Source organism: Budorcas taxicolor, chromosome 2, assembly GCF_023091745.1.
Source record: "Budorcas taxicolor isolate Tak-1 chromosome 2, Takin1.1, whole genome shotgun sequence".
Classification (NCBI taxonomy): Eukaryota; Metazoa; Chordata; class Mammalia; order Artiodactyla; family Bovidae; genus Budorcas; species Budorcas taxicolor.
The window spans coordinates 65,258,126-65,273,414 of record NC_068911.1 but is presented as its reverse complement, the minus strand read 5'-3'; the positions used below and the strand labels follow the sequence as shown (position 1 = coordinate 65,273,414).

The 15,289-nt window shown below is 34.7% G+C and overlaps 1 protein-coding gene across 1 annotated transcript in view; it reads right to left on the bottom strand.

Moving 5' to 3' along the window:
* The window catches only part of LNPK (lunapark, ER junction formation factor), a 91,852-nt gene that overhangs the window by 49,692 nt on the left and 26,871 nt on the right, over positions 1 to 15,289 (bottom strand). Inside the window, exons 6-8 of the mRNA XM_052662851.1 lie at positions 12,877 to 12,917; positions 2,265 to 2,348; positions 2,134 to 2,185 (exon numbers count right to left, since the gene is read on the bottom strand). Coding sequence (XP_052518811.1) covers positions 2,134 to 2,185; positions 2,265 to 2,348; positions 12,877 to 12,917 — 177 coding nt within the window. The remainder of the gene's footprint in view (positions 1 to 2,133; positions 2,186 to 2,264; positions 2,349 to 12,876; positions 12,918 to 15,289) is intronic.

The window sequence follows — 15,289 nt, the reverse complement described above, 5'->3', positions numbered from 1 at the left end:
TTTTTTTAAAAAAATAGGGGAAAAAATTCCAAATAGTAATTAATATCTACAGACCTGGAAAAGTTATGAATACTACAATAGTGTACCCCAGAAAAAATACTTTAAAAAATAGATTATAAGCTTCTTAAGGTCAAAAGCCATACTATATTCATCTCTTTATTCCCCCTGGTATCTACACATAAGAGTTATTTAATACAATTTTTTAACTGAACAATTCATCTGTATTATAGCTAAATGTTAATTTTCCCTAAAAGAATGCCCAAAAGTAGTGCTTCAGGAATCCAAATCAGAGAGATCAGAGATGGTTTTTCTATAGTTACAATATGACATTAGAAGAAAAAAAGTTTGAGTTTCAAAAGTTTCTAAGGAAAGAAAAGTTCAGATTCTTAAATGAATTAACACTGCCTAATTATTAATAAATGCTTAAGAAAGTCATACATCTGTTCTTTTACAATGAGAGAAAATAGATTTCAAGTAACAGCATCAGCTTTCTGTAAAATATCACATTTTAAAAATATATTCATGAAGGTTATTTCAAAAGTTATCTTTGTAAAGTTAGTAACAGTTATAAAAAAAGTATAGAAACCTGGCCTGCAGGCCACAATATTTTTTATAACTACTAGTAAGAAGTATAAATTGTAAAAAAATTTAAACTGATTATGAAAGTAGGTGTTACACTGCAAATAATTTTCTTTTCTTCAGCCATGCGATGAAGCTTGCTGAATCTTAGTTCCCCAGCCAGGGACTGAACCCTTACCCTCTGCAGTGGAAGTGCAGAGTCCTAACCACTGGACCACCAGGGAATTCCCTAAAATTAATTTATTTTAATCATCTTTAAATTTTAACATAACTTTTGATAAACTTCTATATTCATCAGAAGAACAGGCTAATATTTCTATTAACCAGAATTCTACTTATGAAAGATGGCAGAGATGAGATTCTTTCCACATACCTCCACCAATTAGAATACCTAAAACTATTATGGCTTATTAATACTCCTGGTCACTGTGGTAATTAATAAAAGTACTGACTTCTCAAAGTTCTAAATATCACCCTAACTTTATAAACCAGGCTCCAATTCTGATGATTTTTAAGAGTAAAAATTAAATATAATATATTCTGTATTGCAACAAAAGCCTTACAAACTACAGGCATACCTCATTTTACGGTGCTTCACTTTATTGTGCTTTACGTATACTGAGTTCTTTTCTTCTTTTTACAAAATAAACTATACAAATAGAAGGTTTATGGCAACTCTGCATTATCAGATGATGATTAGCATTTTTTAGCAACAAAGTATTTTTTAATTAAGGGATATATATTTTTTTCTTGACATATTGCTATTGCATACTTAACAGACTACAGTATGGTATAAACATAACTTTAATATATACCAGGAAACCAAAAAATTCATGTGACTCACTTTATTACGATATTTACTCTTGGGGGTGGTCTGGAACCAAACCTGCAATATCTCTGAGGTATGCCTATGTATTATTATAGTCTAGAGACAAGAACAAAAAGGGAAGCCAGTGCAACCTCAAAAATATCTTTTCACACACTAGTCATGGGAATTCTTTATATAATCACTTAATAACATTTTTTAAATTACATATATTTAATGATATAATAGTAATGGTTTCACTAGTAATCTGGCAATATAATCTCAAAAAGCAAGAGTTAATGCTATTATATAGCAGTAATTCAATATTCTTCTCATTTCTAAATTATTTTCATCTTCCTAACTAAAAGTGTTATTTTAGAAGAAACTAAAATTTGACAAAAGTCTTCATTTAATTTCCTCAAAATAAATCAGAAAGATGTAGGAATTTTCATAATAGCAGATATTCCAGGAGGCTCTTATTTAAAGGGGGGAAATTACAAAATATTGGTGAAATCATTTAAATTTCAAAAGACCATAACCAATTATATATTTAATCTCAACAGATAACATCTTTAATGAAAATGAAATAAACTTACTGCCATCTACTTTAAGTCATATCCCAAATAACCAAATACAAATTAATATAAAAGCATTTTATATTTTTTCACACCTCTATCACACTTTTGAACTCACTTGGGTAAATAGGGATCTTTCCAACAGCAGCAGCAGTTTCTACAAAGTTTATTTACCTTGTCCAGGTCTTGGAGTTACAGTTGCTCCAGCAGATGGTGGCTCAAACTCCTATCAAATACAGTAATGTTATTACAGTGTCCTACTACAATGGGCAATTTATAATAAAACGGTGATATCACAGCCTTACCTTTGCTTTCTTTGAATCTGGATCAAACCTTTCAAGAATTAATTTAGCTGTTTTATAAGTTTCTTTTTCCATGACTTCTTCAAGCTGCAAACAAAAATTTTCACAAATTGTCACATTTTAAAACACTCATACACTACATATTTTTATAAGTCCTATTCAAAAAGTATTCAAGTACAAGGCTTAAAATAAATAGCACATAATATATCCAGATAGCACGAAAGACTTCCTACATTCAAATAATAAAATTCAGAATTTAAAATGGCTTCTAACCTCTAATATGCTACTTGTATTTAACAGCTTTACTACAAGGAAATACCAAATATTGCTAATTGTTTACATATAATGAGGAGAATAATTACATGCACCAACTTCAATAATGGAATGTGCAAAAATCTATCAGCCATCATTATTGGAAGTTATTAGACATGACAAGCAAATGACAGGCAATTCCTCAGATTTATTTCCTCATAGCACTTAATGCTATTAATTTAAAGAAGGTCGTTAGCCAAGAGCTTTACAAAATAAAATCTCTGTGCCAATTAACTGCTGTCAGCATCGATTTTAGATTATTTATTAGCAGAAGCAATTAGCTTGCTGCAAAATTCAGTGAAAACTCAGCAACTGGGAGAACAGCCATGCTCTCTCATGGAATTTGCTCAAATGACTTTAAAAGGTGAAGCTCTCCCTTTTTTACTCTGATTCAAACAACTTTAGAGATAAAAAACAGAACACAGTAAGAATTTAAGTAAAAATTTTACTGAGTTCTATGGTCACACTAGTGACTATAATTAAAGCACTTCATTATTATAGCATTTTATTTACAATGCACTCAAGTCATTTTATGGCTTAATATGTGGGTTTAATTTCAAAAGTAATCACTAGTAAAGCATCATTTTAGCAGTTAAAGCCCAATATCAGAAAAAGTTTTACTTTAATGTAAGACAGTCATAATTATGATAGATAGCTAATATACAGAATGAAAATGCTTTTGCAAAACTTGGAAGAGGAACTTTTCCTTTTCAGTGACCACTGACAGCCACTTAGATTCATTAAATGTCATGATTATTACAAAGGGCATTTATTTTAAAATGCAAAGCAGGGCACATTTACCAAGTTAAACTATAACTAAAATATGCTGCCACAATAGTAGTTAATAGATTTCTCATTAAAAAGTCAATATAATATTTAAGAAGTAAAAGTGCTTAGATGAATGATTTATTAATCTCGGTTTAGTGAAACTAAAACATATTTCTAATAATTTCAGAATTATTATAAAGTCTTAAAACAAGCACATCTAAAATTCTGATGTAAAGAAAATGTTTGTAACATTACTTCTTTAGGGTTGGGGAAAAACTGGGAATGGGGACAGAAGGCAAGATATGATCTATCCCCAAATGAACATAATCTACATGAAATAGCAAAGAACTGAATCCCTGACCTCTACAAATTAATTTTTGATAGTCCAGACCACTGTTGTAACAACTGAATTATATGTAATAATGAAAGTGGTTTATATGTACACAATACCACAGCTACAATACTATATGTGACAAATGATCACTTAAAATATTGCTTGTACAAGTAAGGAACCCATCTGTAGCTTTTATTCTACTTTGTACTCAGTCACTCAGTCATGTCCAATTCTTTGGGACCCCATGTACTGCAGCCTGCCAGGCTCCTCTGTCCATGGGATTCTCCAGCAAGAGTACTGGAGTGGGTTGCCATTTCCTCCTCCAGGGGATCTTCTTCCTCACCAGGGATAGAACCTGCATCTCCAGCATCTCCTGCACTGGCAGGTGGGTTCTTTACCACTAGGACCACCTAGGAAGCCTCTTTATCCTACTCCAAATAACATAAATTTTAAAAGCTACATGGGTCTAGTGGCTGATTTGGACAGCACAATTCTAGAGTAAGACTACAGCTAGGTTTAAAAAGAAGATTAGATACAACTGTGATCTTTAAAACAATACTCGAAACTAAAAACTAAAATGCCACTTTAACAAACGATTGTCACTCCTAATACATCATTCAGCAAATATTCATGTTTATGTCTATGTACATGTAAAGTATCTTAAAATCATTTTAAAAAGCAAAAAATACAAATCCATTCTTTTTTGCATTTCAGGTCAGTTCAGTCGCTCAGTCACGTCTGACTCTTTGCAACCCCATGAACCGCAGCACTCCAAGCCTCCCTGTCAATTACCAGCTCCCAGAGTCTACCCAAACCCGTGTCCATTGAGTCAGTGATGCCATCCAATCATCTCATCCTCTGTCGTCCCCTTCTCCTCCTGCCCTCAATCTTTCCCAGCATCAGGATCTTTTCCAATGAGTCAGCTCTTCGCTTCAAAAATCTTTTTTCATGTAATAGCTTAATTAACACATTTATTCCTACTACATTTTAAGCGAATAATCTGTTTCATATAGAGAGACATCTGATCAGTGGGAAGAATACAAACTTGAAACCACAGCATCAGAAAAGATCTAGGTTCAAATTCTTAATTAGCTGTAGAAAGACTTTAAGCAAATCTGTTAGCCCCAGTTTCTCCTTTCGTAGAGTTGAAAAAATAATACTATTTTCTCATAACACTGTCGTGCAATTTAAATAATATAGGAGAGTCTACAATAGCACCTAACACAAGACACACGATCTTCAGAGATTACCTCAATTTTTCAGAGTGGATCTGAAACAAGCTTTCAAACATGTTTTCAACTTCCAACATATTAATACCAGGACTCAGGAATGAGAAACTGAACTCTCAGAATACCCAAAATTATAAATTACTCTGTATACTTCAAAATATTTTACATACTTTAAATAATAATGAATGATATAACAAAGAATGCATTGCTTTTCTGTGATATTGATTATATTGAAAGTTCCAGAGTTTTTTATTTAATATAAAGAGGGAGTCCTTGGTTCAATTCAGTTCAGTCACTCAGTCATGTTCGACTCTTTGCAACCCCGTGGACTGCAGCATGCCAGGCCTCTCTGTCCATCACCAACTCCTGGAGTTTACTCAAACTCATGTCCATTGAGTCGGTGATGCCATGCAACCATCTCATCCTCTGTTGTCCCCTTCTCCTCCTGCCTTCAATCTTTCCAAGCATCAGGGTCTTTTCAAATGAGTCAGCTCTTCACATCAGGTGGCCAACGTATTGGAATTTCAGCTTCAGCATCAGTCTTCCAATGAAATTCAGGACTGATTTCCTTTAGGATGGACTGGTTGGATCTCCTTGCTGTACAATGGACTCTGAAGAGTCTTCTCCAACACCACAGTTCAAAAGCATCAATTCTTTGGTGCTCAGCTTTCTTTATCATCCAACTCTCACATTCATACATGACCACTGGAAAAACCATAGCTTTGACCTTTGTTGGCAAAGTAATGTTTCTGCTTTTTAATATGCTGTCTAGGTTGGTCATAGCTTTTCTTCCAAGGAGTAAGCGTCTTAATTTCATGGCTGCAGTCACCATCTGCAGTGATTTTGGAGCCCAAAAGAATAGTCTGTAACTGTTTCTCCATCCCTGATACTCTGTGGTAAAGAATCCACCTACCAATCCAAGAGATACAGGTTTGATCCCTGGTCCGGGAAGCTTCCACATGCCACGGGGTAGCTAAGCCCATGCACCGTAAGAACTGAACCTGTGCTACAGAGCCAGGAGCTGCAACTACTGAGCCCACGTACCACAAATACTAAAGCCCGAGCCTGTGCTCCTCAACAAGAGAAGCCACAGCAATGAGAAGCCTGTGTACTGCAAGTAGAGAGTAGCCTCCATTTGCTACAGCTAGAAAAAGGCCTGTGCAGGAACAAAGGTCCAGCACAGCCAAAAATTTAAATAAACAATATAAAAAAGAAAAATAAACACATGGTTGCTTATTTATTACGAATCAACATTATTTTGGCAAGCTTATATATTTTGAGAACATACAGAAGTTATTTCTACCTGATACAGAATTTCATCAGAGAACACTAAAAGAAGGGAACACTAACACAAAATGAATGCCATTTTTTCTTTGAGAGATAATTCTACAATATTTAAATAATAATTCTTGAAATAAAATTTTAAAACACACAAAGCATTAATTGCCCTATCCAATATTCTTGATCCTTGTTTCATAATGAGTACTCCCCATGTAGAAAAACATCTTTTGGGGTTTCCCTGGTGGCTCAGTGGTAAAGAATCCACCTGCCAATGCAGGAGACACAGACTCAATCCCTGAGTCGGGAAGATCCCACATGTCCCGGAGCAACTAAGACCATGTACTACAACTACTGAGGCTGTGTTCTAGAGCCCAGGAGCCACATCTACTGAGCCCACATGCCTTACGGCCCACGCTCCACAACAAGAGAAGCCACTGCAATGAGAAGCCTGCATGCTGCAACTAGAGAGTGGCCCCTGCTTGCCATGACTAGAGAAAAGCCCGCACAGCAACAAAGACCCAATGCAGCCAAAAATATATTAAAAAACAAAATTTTTAAAAAGAGAAAAATGTATTTTGAACCTCCCTGGTGCTCCATTTGTTAAGAATCCTCCTGCCAACACAGGGGACACCAGTTTCATCCCTGGTCTGGGACAATCCCACATGCTACAGAGCAACTAAGCCGAAGCACCACAACCACCAAAGCCCACACACTACAGCTACTGAAGGCTGCACGCCCAAGAGCTAATGCTACACAACAAGAGAAGCTACTGCAACGAAGCACACAGACAATAAAGAGCAGCCCCTGCTCACTGAAACCAGAGAAAGCACACACACAGTAAGGAAGACTCAGTGCAGAATATAAATACATAACATTTTCTCTAAAAACGTCTTCTGGGGAGGGAGGTGGGAGGGGGGTTCATGTTTGGGAACACATGTAAGAATTAAAGATTTTAAAATTAAAAAAAATAAAAAATAAATCTATTCTAAAAAAAAAAAAAAAAGTCTTCTGTTTTGCATTGACTTTGGTCATATTATTAAGAGTGTGCCCAAAAGCATCTTCAATTCACAGCTTTAGGGTACGTTGCACATTTAAACACATATTTTTTAAATGGTAAAATAAAGTCTTGCTGTAGTTGTTCAGTCGCTCAGGCATGTCCAACTCTTTGCAACTCCATGGACTGCAGCATGCCAGGATTCTGTCCTTCATCATCTCCCAGAGTTTGCTCAAACTAATGGCCACTGAATCAGTGACACCATCCACCTATCTCATCCTGTCATCCCCTTCTCCTCCTGCCTTCAGTCTTTCCCAGCATCAGGGTCCTTTCCAATGAGTCGGCTCTTCTCATTAGATGGCCAAAGTATTGGAGCTTCAGCTTCAGCATCAGTCCTGCCAATGAATATTCCAGGTTGATTTCCTTTAGAATTGACTGATTTGATCACCTTGCTATCCAAGGAACTCTAAAGAGTCTTCTCTAGCACCACAGTTCAAAAGTGTCAATTCTTCCACACTCATCCTTCTTTATGGTACAACTCTCACATCCATACATGACTACTAGAAAAATCATACCTTTGACTATATGCATCTTTGTCAGCAAACTGATGTCTCTGCTTTTCAATACATTTCTAGGTATATCAGAGCTTATATTTCAAGGAGCAAGCATCCTTTAATTTCATGGCTGCAGTCACCATCCGCAGTGATTTTGGAGCCCAAAAAAATAGTCTCTCACTGTTTCCATTGTTTCCCGATCTATTTGCCATGAAGTAATGAGACCAGTTGCCACGATCTTCATTTTTTGAATGTTGAGCTTTAAGCCAGTTTTTTCACTCTCCTCTGTCACCTTCATCAAGAGGCTCTCCAGTTCCTCTTTGCTTTCTGCCATTAGGGTGGGTGTCATCTGCCTATCTGAGGTTATTGATATTTCTTTTGGCAATCGTGATTCCAGGTTGAGCTTCATCCAACCTCATTCTACATGATGAACTCTGCATATAAGCTGAAAAAGCAGGGTGACAATATACAGCCTTGACAAACTTCTTTCCCAATTTTGAACCAGAAAATACTGTCTGCTTACCCTGATTTTAGTTTTGCTGTTGAAATCAATATTTTTTTAATAATTCAGATTTTAAATTATTTTTTGATTTCACATAGGCATATTTCACAATAACACTAACTTCTCCCTCTGTATTTCTTCTGTTTAAGTATTTACAAAGATATGTAGCCTATAGTGAATATTCAGACACTGGAAAATGCCAGCAAATATTATTGGGTAATATATTTGAAACTTCTAGTGAGATTAATAGCCCCACGCAGAATCATATGCTACAATTGTCAATTTAAGGACTTCTTTTGCTTCCAAAATTTATTTCATGGAATGTCACTTTGTACAGGACTCTGTACAGAGTATACTACAGTATACTTTGAGTGACATTCCATGAAATAAACTTTGGAAGCAAAAGGAGTCCTTAAAAAATAATAAATAAATTTACTAACATTTATTTATAAGAATAACTCACTGTTATAAGAGACAAGGCCCATAACATACTTATAACATGGCCACAAAAGCAAGACTAAGTCGATTGTGCTACTTCTCTTCTAGGTGCTTCTGTCCTGTTACCTGAAATGTCCACATTAACCTACAGCTCAGCACGTCAGCTGTTTTTGCTCCTGCTTTCAATTGGCAGTGGATTCTTTTGAACCAGTAACATTTGTAGTGATTGTTAAGTTTTAATTCTCAGAGAATTATAATACTTCTTCCCATGTTCCCAATTTCTCCAACAATTCTCCTCAGGACTTGGAAAAATATAAATTGCCTGAGAAATGCCAGGAAAGACTTACCACACAGAAATATCTGTACTACTGAGAAAAAAAAGCACAGAATTTTCATGAAGCCACTTAAAGAGGTCATTTTGACTCATGTTTTGTTGGATTTTGACTTTGAACTGTTTTAATGGAATGCTCATGGATACAGATGGATTATCTGTTGAACAGTGATATTTTTTTAAACTAAAAGTTTAAAAAAAAAAAAGACCACAAAATATGTGAGTGGCAAAATGTTCACATCTAGACTTGGGAGACTTTTTAGGTAACTAAAGATTAATTCCTAGGTTTATTTTAGTAAGTAAATACTTAGATTAAGTCCTTAGATTTAAAACATTGTTTTAAAAGACTGTTCTTACTCATTTTCCTTTCTAAGTAATTTTTAATCAATTGAGAATTCATGTTTACTGTTACAAATTACACTTTCATAAATTTCAAATTACATTACAGATCTATCCAGATTAAAGAGATGCATCCCTGAGGAAACCACCTTCAATAAAATGTCAAATAGTAAATACAATTTATATTAATTTTTTTAATGAAAGAGTTAAGAGTTGAGTAATTTTAAACTAATAGTTATTTGTCATGTCAGTATATTTAAAGCTATAAATGTAGGGTAAAACATTTGGTTACATTTTGTTTTCACTGAAAAGCAATGTCCCTTCTTTCTCCTCTCATTATCAGTACAATCATTAGCTAACACTGTACTCCTTACAAATTCACCCTTTAACACCCATTGTTCTAAACAAAGTATAAAGTACTTCTGAAACAAAGCATCTCTGTTGAGGCCTTGGGCATTAAAGACAAGGGACTAGTTCCCAATAGCAACAGTACTGTAACCTGCAGCAATTAATTCAACATAAACTGTGTACCCTTAGAGTGCAGCCAACTTATTTTTCTCTAATCATACTGCAAGAGAAATGCCATTCTGAACTATTCTGTAATACTGATGCCTCATAAACCATTTATACATAGAAAACAATTGAACTTTGAACTGAATTTTCCAACTGGCAGACCTAGATGCACATTTTCTATTCTGCGATTCCATCAAGGGTTATTTAAGATCTCTCATAGAATTTTCCAAGTCCGTTCTGTTCCTCTACTGAGAATTCTTCCCCAGTCATATATGTTCTCTAAGATTCTGTTTTCTGGTCATTCTCATCACTTGGAACTTTCCTTTTTTCCTTTTTTCTTTTGTCTTCCTCTTTGCCTTTTCTGTTAATCAGTATCTCTCCATTTTGGTACAAGTAGGGCTTGGCTTTCATCAGCACTATCAGATCTTCTTCATCACATCAGCAAACCAAACTAATCATATCACAACTTCTATATTATTGAGAATCGTTGGCATTTCCTCATTTTGAACTTTGCTGTTCCATAACACACAAAATGCCAGAAATATAATAAGATACAGTGGGAATATGTTTACAACTCAATTTAGGACCATCAAAAATGTCAATGCAATTTTGATAAATACCTCATGGAACACTGAGAGACATCAAACAAAAAAGATTAAAGAATCCTTTCAAAATTAAAGCTTCTTTATTTTTCAGGTACATAAATCCCTTGACTAGTGTCTTTTCTTATCAATTCACAGAACAATTTTTAACATCAACCTTAACCTTCATAACTTTTATTAGTTTCATCCATAATTGTTACTTATTACATTGTTGTTGTTCAGTCGCTAAGTAGTGTCTGACTCTTTGCCACTTCATGGACTACAGCACACCAGGCTCCTCTGTCGTCCACTATCTTCCTGAGTTTGCTCAAATTCATGTCCATTGAGCCGGTGATGTCATCCAACCATCTTCTCCTCTGACACCCTCTCTCTTCTCCTTTCGCCTTCAATCTTTCCTTCAAGCAGGGTCTTTTCCAATGAGTCAGTTCTTCGTATCAGGCGGCCAAAGTATTGGGGCTTCGGCTTCAGCCTCAGTCCTTTCAATGAATATTTAAGGTTGATTTCCTTTAGAATTGACTGGTTTGGTCTCCTTGCAGTTTAAGGGACTCTAAAGAGTCTTCTTCAGCAACAGTTTGAAAGCATCAATTCTTCAGTGCTCAGCCTTCTCTTTGGTCCAACTCTCACATCAGTACGTGACTACTAGAAAAACCATAGCTTTGACTACACTGATCTTTGTCAGCAAAGTGATGTCTCCGGCTCCTTAACAGGCTATCTAGGTTTGTCACAGCTTTTCTTCCAAGGAGCAAGCATTTTTTAATTTCATGGCTGAAGTCACCAGTCGCAGTGATTTTCGAGCTCAAGAAAATTAAGTTTGTTACTGCTTCCTCTTTCTCCCCTTCTATTTGCCATGAAGTGATGGGACCAGATGCCATGATCTTAACTTTTTTTAATGCTGAGTTTCAAGCCACCTTTTTTACTCTCCTCTTTCATCCTCATCAAGACGGTCTTTAGTTCTTCTCTGCCATTAGAGTGGTATCATCTGCATATCTGATGCTGCTGATATTTCTCCTGGCAATCTTGATTCCAGCTTCTGATTTATCCAGCCCAGCATTTCACATGATGTACTCTGCATATAAGTTAAATAAGGAGGATGACAATATATAGCCTTGTCATACTCCTTTCCCAATTATGAACCAGTCAGTTCTAACTGTCACTTCTTGACCTGCATACAGGTTTCTCAGGAGGCAGGTAAGGTGGTCTGGTACTCCTATCTCTTTAAGAATTTTCCACAGTTTGTTGTGATCCACACAGTCAAAGGCTTTAGCAGAGACAATGAAGCAGAAATAGATGTTTTCCTAGAATTCTTTTGCTTTCTGTATGATCCAACGGATGCTGCCAATTTGATCATTGGTTCTTCTGCCTTTTCTAAATCCAGCTTGTACAACTGCAAGTTCTCAGTTCACATACTGCTGAAGTCTAGCCTGAGGGATTTTGAGCATTATCTTGCTAGCATGTGAAATAAGAGCAACTGTATGGTAGTTTGAACATTCTTTGGCACTCTCCTTCTTGGGATTGGAATGAAAACAGACCTTTTCCGGTCCTGTGGCCTCTGCTGAGTTTTCTAAATTTGCTGGCATATTGAATGCAGCACTTTAATAGCATCAGCTTTTAAAATTTTAAATAGCTCAGCTGGGACGTTAGACTAAATTACATTAAACTGATTTTGCATATGATTAAATATCATTAAGTTTCCATATAACATGATACTCCTTTCAACTATCATTTTTATATTTCAAAAATAATTATGTGAAAAAGTATATGTAAATTCAAGTCAAACACCAAGTTCAATTCACTTAGTAAAACTAATAAATATCAACTTCTAAATATCTGAAGTCCGTCCTCTCTCTTGGTCCTTGTCTTTCCAACCCATCTGAAGGATGCATTAACTGGCCCCACAATAGACGCCCATGTAATTAGAACTGCTGACAGACAATGGAAGAAATCAAATAAGAAATATTCTCTTCCCCACCCCCACCTTTTCTTTAGGGTTATTTTTCTTTTCATTGTTAAATTTCTTTTATAGCCAATCCTCTTGATTCCCCTCTCTCTTAGCCTTATCATGTCAAAAAAATCTGAGAACTGACATAATGTTTGGTCCTTTTTTGGCCCTAATAATAAATCTAGATATTCACCTTTTTACCCCTCTGCCTCATTTAGTGCTTCAAAATGATTCATTTACTAACTTCTCAGCTTCCAACTGATATGGACTCTGAGAATCTCATAAGTCCATCTAACTGCTTTTTCCTGCCAATCATTATTTACTAGCAAAAATATTCATAATTTAGCTTCACCATTAAATTGCTATTTAAAAGCATACGTGTTCCTTGGAGAGTCATTACTTTCAGCATATAAACATTAATTATTCAGTCCTTAATTCATTAGCTTTATACAAATTAACTTAAATAAAAGTTAACTTACTATTTTTTTCTTCTGGGATTTTAAATCATCCAACGCTTCATCTAGAAAACAAGATTTAAAAACAAAACTAAATCAGATACTAAGATGCTTAAGATACAGGAAAAAAATCATGTCAAATGATATACATTAAGCAATTGCAAGAAAATGTTCTCATTTTAGGATTACTCACTGATGTGTACAGACAGAAGTTATCTCATCTTTACCCACATATATTTTATATGTTTGTCTATATTATATACTACAAGTTCAGCTGGGAAAAAATGGACTTTACATAGAATAAAACACTTTTCTCAAATGTAAAAAAAATATATATTTTTAAATATTTTCAGAAACATTACTTTTTATAATTTCTCCTTCAACATCCCACCAATTCTCTTTTTATACATTGGTAATGAAAATGTTCTCTTTATTTATAAGGAAAAAACATTTTATTAAGCTATTTGATCTCAAGAAAATGAGCACTAAAAAGAAAACCTTTGAAAACCTATAGTATTATACCTGAGGAGGGACTTGGAAAGGAAGATGATACTAATTACTTTTCAAAAATTAAACTTTTCCAAGATTTGCGTGCTTAGTTAGGTTGCATTGGTAGAACATAAACAATCATTTCAAAGGATATAATTAATGTAATTTATGAACATCAGTATCTGCTTTACAAATTTATTTTAGGTTTCTAGTTTTTCTCTAGGAATACTGAACTAGCATAAATAGGAATACTATCCCAGAGAGAAAGAAGAGACTTAAAACTTGATTTAAACATTTTACCACCATATGTAAAATAGATAGCCAATGGGAATTTGCTGTATGGCTCAGGAAACTCAAACAGGGGTTCTGTATCAACCTAGAGGGGTGGGATGGGGAGGGAGATGGGAGGGAGGTTCAAAAGGGAGGGGATATATGTATAGCTATGGCTGATTCAGGTTGAGGTTTCACAGAAAACAACAAAATTCTGTAAAGCAATTATCCTTCAATTAACAAATAAATTAATTTTTAAAAATTTTACCAAATAGAATTTAAATAATTGTTCTTTATTTTTCATTAAATTTACTTACAAAATTATCTCTTCATTGAAGTTTTGGAGTAGCAAACATCTAAATATCAATTCAAATAATATTATTTACATAAAAATTCAAAGAAATATAAACTTCTGAAAAGATGATTTTACCACATTTTTTCCAAAATGTATTAAGTAGTCTTTAATGTTATAGCTGACTTATTACTGAAAGGAGAAAAAAACTGCTGACATCTTTAAAGAGAACAATCATCTTTACTTAAATAAGACCAAGCCAAATATTTAGCCTCTAATGCAAAGATCAGCAAACTTTTTCTATAAAGGGCCAGACAGTAAATGGCTTTATGAGCCAAAAGGAAAAATTAAGTAGGTAATTTTAAAGCAAAAGAGTAAATGAATTTCCACAAAACTTTTAATGACAAAATTCAAATATAATAATAATTGTGGTCAACTGCTCGTAACATAGGTCTACCAATGAAAAGAAAAATTTTAGGAGGTCGGTGGGGGGATAACATTTCACTTAATTGAGATTCAAAATTAGTATCCCCTACCACCAAAACTGATTGCAAAAGTCAATCTGTTAGTTTATCTGTAACGAGATTTCACACATTTTATTTTTGAAAATTTTTTCACATAGATAGGTGCTGCTAAATATTTAAATCAATTGATAACCACATGATTTTAATTGAGCATATTCACTGTGTGAAAGGCATTTATAAAATTCTTTAATTTCTTCTCTTGATATTTGTCTTTATTATGTCACTACAAATTAATCACTTTCAGTTAAATGGATTTTGAAATATGGAAATTTCCTTTGTACTTGCATGAGGTGTGAAAAACACTGCTGGAACTGCAGTTTGAGCTCATATAATGTATCTGCTACAAATCTGTGTGGAATGGAGATCTTCTTAACTTTTCATAGCACTTTTTAAAAAATTACTTTTTGTCATTAAATTGTTATTTGCTTTCTAAATCACTTTTATAGCACTACAGATTTCACATATGAGGACTGTTTCACCTTGTAATGTTAGGCTGAGTTCATTAAGAACCATTATCAAGTCTGCAAGACCTAATTTCCAAAGCCCAGTTCATTCACAGTGATTAAAGGCAGTCTGCCTCAGAAACATTTCGATCCTGGCTGAGTTCAAAATATCATAATAAAATTTTACTACTATTACTAATCCATCCAACTGCTTCTATTTCTTTTATTTATTTATTCGACTGTGTCAGGTCTTAGTTGTGGCACGCAGGATCTTCATTGAATCATGCAGGATCCTTTTTTGCGGCACACAGACTCCCTAGCTGTGGCTTGCAGGCTTAGTAGTTGCAGTGCATGGGCTTAATTGCTCCGTGGCAAATGGGATCTTGGTTTCCCAACTAGGGATTGAACCTGCACCCCTT